General features: G+C 38.5%; 1 protein-coding gene across 3 annotated transcripts in view; it reads right to left on the reverse strand.

Annotated features, from left to right (window-relative positions):
* The window catches only part of rb1cc1 (RB1-inducible coiled-coil 1), a 28,133-nt gene extending 22,801 nt beyond the window's left edge, over positions 1 to 5,332 (reverse strand). For 2 of the 3 annotated variants that reach the window (XM_062022520.1, XM_062022517.1), the window contains exons 1-3: positions 4,682 to 4,997; positions 2,628 to 2,748; positions 2,401 to 2,527 (exon numbers count right to left, since the gene is read on the reverse strand). In XM_062022520.1, coding sequence (XP_061878504.1) covers positions 2,401 to 2,527; positions 2,628 to 2,698 — 198 coding nt within the window. In that variant the 5' untranslated portion in view covers positions 2,699 to 2,748; positions 4,682 to 4,997. Of the gene's footprint in view, positions 1 to 2,400; positions 2,528 to 2,627; positions 2,749 to 4,681; positions 4,998 to 5,218 lie in introns of those variants that run through there. The other variant, XM_062022518.1, reaches the window with a different exon arrangement.
* Between the last annotated feature and the right edge of the window lie 668 nt (positions 5,333 to 6,000).

The raw sequence follows: 6,000 nt of genomic DNA on the forward strand, positions 1-6,000 counted from the left end.
CCCTCTTATGGCTTATGAGACGTAATGATGTAACCACTTACGTACGTAACAGTGCACTCGCATTAGCTTTGGGTGTTATTAGTTAATGATAATGATTTGGCTAGTTAGTCTAATATAAAGAGACGTGGCACACTTTCAATAAAAACAATGAAAATCTTCTTTTTCATTATCTGTATATTTTGTATATCTGGATGGGGGTCCTGCTTATGAAGTGTTTGAGACGTATACATTCAGAGATCAAATTTTGTTCACCTTCAAATTTAAACATTTACATGTTGAACAATGAAATGTGTTCTGTAGCACAAGCATCATTACACACTATTTACTAGCATTTGTGCAATTTATTAAGAGCAAAAATTAAAACATAAATTAACATTCTTGATAAATGACACTAGAATAACCACTAATCAGATAGAGCAGTGTGAATTTTTCACCATAAGATTGATCATCATTTACCGCTTGTAACCCTGCTGCACTGTTAATATAAGCTAACCTGCAAAACAGTGACATGCATAACGCACCATTAGTGACATTATACGGCAGAGTGTTAGTCTTTTTATACTGTAACAGCCTTGCAGTTACAGTTTACGTGTGGTATTGGATTTGTCCGACTTTTTGTGTGGCCATGAACGTACCACTATCTGTGTGTGTTTGCCAAGTGAAAGAGAGAGAGCAGCTACTTTTGATATGACAGATTTCTTATTTGGCATGATTACGACAGAAAGTGAACAGCTTTGAAGGATAGTAGTTTTGTTTCTGAAGTTTTAATGTAGTCACGGCAGACAATGACCAGTTTTGCTCAATAAAGTGATTGTTGATGTGAAGCACCTTGTCCTCCTTAAAACGTCTCGTCAGAATTTACAATATTTACCAAAAAGTGTTCATAAATGTTTTATCTGTTGTGACTGTTGCAATATTTCACTCAAAAAGTTGCATTGAAAAATTAATTGTTTAGGTTGGATTTTGTACTGTATAGGTTTGCCGTGCGCGGAGGACTCGTGAGCAGTGCACAATTGCACAGGCGTGCACCTTAGAGAGAACATTAGTTGTCAGGATACCAGAATTTCAATAGGCGATATGGATACCTGTGGATGTCCATTATTTTCTATACTTATTTGATGCTATGATTAAGATTTAAAAACTGGACCTATGTACTTTTAAATTCACTACTGTCTGGAATAACTGTTTCGAACTGTCAAGTATTTAAGATAACTGTGCTTCTACATTAAAATTATTGAACTTCTTATGGGAAAACTGTTTCTAAATTCAACCTTAGTTGTACGGTATATCGGTTTAGTATAGTACCGCGATACTAATGAATCATATTCGGTACTATACCGCCTCTGAAAAGTACCGGTCCACCGCGCCCCCGTCGTTGTCACGTCGTGTCATTGCTGGTTTACAAGCAGACGAGCATGTTCGGCATCGCACAATCACAGAGTACTTACAATGGCAGACAATGTGTGTAGACAGAAAAGGGAGAACGAACAAATTTTGGCTTAAAAACTAACGATAAAGGTGAATAGAGGTGTGGCTAACACTGAAACGCCCACCGGAAGAGGTGCTTTAAGACATGGCTAGCTAGCTAGCGGCTAACATTCTGCTCCAGTCGACAGTGTTTTACTTCTAAATCACTAATCCGACTAATAAAGTAAGTTTCTTACAAGTATCATCCCTGCAGGACGAGGAATAGCTAAACATGCTTCACTACACACCATAGCTCACCGGCGTCACAATGTAAACAAAAGCCATTGGTGGATCCACACCTAACATCCACTGTAATGATACCAAGTACAGGAGCGTATCTAGTCGATACTACTATGATTACGTCGATATTTTTTGGCATCGCAACTAGGGATGTCCGATAATATCGGACTGCCGATATTATCGGCCGATAAATGCTTTTAAATGTGATATCGGAAATTATCGGTATCGGTTTCAAAAAGTAAAATTTATGACTTTTTAAAACGCCGCTGTACGGAGTGGTACACGGACGTAGGGAGAAGTACAGAGCGGCAATAAACCTTAAAGGCACTCCTTTTGCGTGCCGGCCCAATCACATAATATCTAAGGCTTTTCACACACACAAGTGAATGCAATGCAAACTTGGTCAACAGCCATACAGGTCACACTGAGGGTGGACGTATAAACAACTTTAACACTGTTACAAATACGCGCCACACTGTGAACCCACACCAAACAAGAATGACAAACACATTTCGGGAGAACATCCGCACTGTAACACAACATAAACACAACAGAACAAATACCCAGAACCCCTTGCAGCACTAACTCTTCCGGGACGCTACAATATACACCCCCTGCTACCTTAGAGGTGTAACATTATAACATACGACAACATGTTTTTCAGATAGCCAACATTAAAACAAAAGTACTTACAGTGCCAGCACTGTAGCTGCAGACCCGCCTCTCCGCAGCCATACATTCCCCTCCATTGACAACAAGGACTTGATGTTGAATGGCAATCTTATACTTTGCTTGGATGGCATGTTTCAGCTCCACGACACTAAAACAAAAGGAGACATGTTATGTTATGCAATATGTCCAAACAGACAAAGAGGACCAAAGGGTTGCTCTGGTTGGTTGCAAAGTGGGCTCTCTCTTACGTTTGGACAGCGAGATCAGTGTCGAATGTCAGCGTGCTGCCATTGTTAACCTGGAACACATACAACTTCATGTTGCCACTGTCCTCCGACCGTCTTGCTCATTTAGTCTTTCAAGGCCACCCTGCAAAAAGCAAACACGCACCAACATGAAAGACAACTGCCAAACCACAACATTCTACAGTTTGGACCTTTGATCCTCACATACAGATAGACGGAGGAAATATTGAAAGGGTAAAAGAAAACAACACAAAGTAGCAAGAAACACATCGATAATGAATAAAGCAAAACATGTTCTAGACCAAAAATCACTTCGTATTCTCTACTGCTCGCTAGTGTTAGCATATCGTATTTATAGTGTAGAAATATGTGGAAACAACTGCAAATGTGCGCTTCATTCACTAACTGTGTTGCAAAAAAGATCAATTAGAATAATAAGTAATGTTGGATATGTAGAACATACAAACCCTTTATTTATTAAATCACAATTATTGAAATTCAAGGATTTGGTGCATTTGCAAACAGCTAAAATTATGTACAAAGCAAACTATAACCTGCTACCCAAGAATGTACAACAATTCTTCTCAACAAAAGAGGAGAAATATAACCTTAGAGGAAAATCTAATTTAAAACATTTGTATGCTCGTACAACACTTAAAACCTTTAGTATAACAGTATGTGGAATTAAATTATGGAACGGATAAACCAAAGAAATCAAACAAAGCACCAATATATTTTGGTTAAAGAGACGGTTCAAACTACAAGTGTTCACAAAGTAAGTAAGTAAGTAAATTATTATTTATAAAGCGCTCTTCACAGATAAAATCACAAAGCGTTGTACAAAACATAGGTGAAGTAAAACAACAATTCAATTAAAACAACAGGGGCAACATCATAAAAAAGGATACAAAGTGGATTAAAAATGATAGTTAAAAGGTGCATTAACTAAATGCTTTACTAAAAAGGGAAGTTTTAAAATGTTTCTTTAAAAGTTTCAACACAGTCAAGATCGCAGAGGGACTGGTGCAGATTTTTCCAGAGTCTGGACGCTATAGCCTTGAATGCCATGTCTCCACGGGTTTTAAGTTTTTGGGATCTTCAGAAGACCCTGGCCTGAAGACTGGAGGCTTACTTACTTACAAAGTACACAAAACGAGAATTATGATGAACATCTTGAACCCTTTTTTTCCCCATTTTTTTTATTGAGACAAAGGTTATTTATGTATTTAATATTTGTATAAATTGGCCCTTGTGTGTGAATGTGAGTGTGAATGTTGTCTGGTTATCTGTGTTGGCCCTGTGATGAGGTGAGGACTTGTCCAGGGTGTACCCCACCTTCCGCCCGATTATAGCTGAGATAGGCTCCAGCACCCCCGCGACCCCGAACGGGACAAGCGGTAGAAAATGGATGGATGGAATATTTGTATGCTTACTATTGTATATTATTTATTTAGTATTAATATGTTCACTGTTCTGTTATAGAGAACAAGGAAATGGGATACAATTGCTATGGTATGAAAAGGGGTAGGATTAAATAAACAAATTATTCCTACTCCTTTTTCGGACGTGCTGTAATGAAACAACTGGAAGTGTGCGATGCATTACATTGTATCGTATATGCATGTTCAAAATAAACTGAAACTGAACTGAAACTAGGCCGATTTGGAAAACTACAGAAAAACAGTGTGGAAACAAATGTATTGACTTAGTTAACTGCCAACTACTTAATTCAACTGCCAGAAGGACTGCAGGTGGCTTGCAAGCAAACAGCAGGTCTCCATTCCAACGCGTTAACGCAAGTAATAAATGTTGTTAAAAGTTGTGTAAATGGTGACAAAAGGGTACACTGTCTGCTCGCAAGCTAACCAGACTGTAATGATACACCGCTAACTGCGCTAAGTACCCATTAGCCCACACAGCAGTCATGCTAGCCCTGGAACGCTTTCGTCGATTATTTTGGAATGTATTCTGGTTGTCTGACACCAGCAGTCTGTGCTTGTGTTAGTTTGTACGTGATTTGACGTGTGAAAATAATGGCATATTATCGACGCACTTACCTCACTTTACCCGCATCTCCCTGCTCTGGCTCTCCGCCTTACCTAAGGCGAGTGTGCTAGCTCCCAAGCTAGCTAAGCTGTATTGGTTTGGCATACATAGAGCTAACTTAGCATCACTAGCTCGACTCGGCTAGCCCTGGATTAATGACAGCCAGGATGATGCACATTAACGACATTGCTACTCGTAAAATAGGTTTAATATCCTCACATCCACCCCCGGGAGATGTATCAAAAGAGGCCGGATCGGCTCTTGTTTATAGCGAGGGGCTAACTACGCTAACACCCTTTCGGTCTGTTTTGTTGTTGTCATCTCCTGTGGGTGATACGTAAACGATCAGCCAATTGAAGACACGCTTCTTATATATTATATTATTAGTTGTATTATTTGACATAGTACATTTACATATGCGCATTTAACATTCAATCCCGTTAAACTAAAAACAACATTTGATAATAGCGTTAGTAAATATAAAAGCACTAAAAAAAGTCTACACTATACAAATTATCCCTATTTTTTAATGTCATTTTTTAACTTACCATTTTTAAATGCCCACGAATACAAATGACACGAGACATTACGAATTGTTAACGAGGGGCGCAGAAAACATAACGCTCAAAAAGTTCGATCTTGACAAAAGTATGGAAAGCCTCATCAGAGAATTGCATACGTCATAGACTGTATCCAGGTGCATGGTGGGAAAATATCGTCGTCGAGTGTTTTGCTGCAACATGAGAAGGGGTGTGGTCAAAGTAGCCTGCAGTGAGCAAGAATGGAGGCACTCTGCTGCAGGAAACTACTTTTATATGAGAAATGGAAACTTGACATACTGTTGTCTTTTTTTTCTATGCAATTATGATTTTTTTTTTTTAACATTTAAACCCCCCAATCATGCCTATCCTCTTTCAAAAAATACATTTATTGAAGCACCCGCTTAATGTTTCCATTTTCTACCGCTTGTCCCCCTCTTCCTGAAATAATGTGCAAAAAAACATAAATACTAATTATGTACATATTTACAACAATATTAAAGAGGAACTGCAGTTTTTGGGGGGGAATTTTTCCTATCGTTCACAATGATTATGAGAGACAAAAACACAGATGTCTTTTTTTTTAGGAATTTAAAGGTCATTTTAAAAAAAACACTTGGAAGATGTGGCTAATGGGTATCACTGTTGTAGCATTCAAAGCCCTCTAAAACAATTTCATCAACGTTTTATATCATTGACTGACTTCTTCAGTAGCGCACTTCCGACTTCCGGCAACAAATGTTTATTCCTACGCTTGGAAACAAAGGCACGTGTGTCCTAATCATGTCAGA

Source organism: Entelurus aequoreus, linkage group LG16, assembly GCF_033978785.1.
Source record: "Entelurus aequoreus isolate RoL-2023_Sb linkage group LG16, RoL_Eaeq_v1.1, whole genome shotgun sequence".
Classification (NCBI taxonomy): Eukaryota; Metazoa; Chordata; class Actinopteri; order Syngnathiformes; family Syngnathidae; genus Entelurus; species Entelurus aequoreus.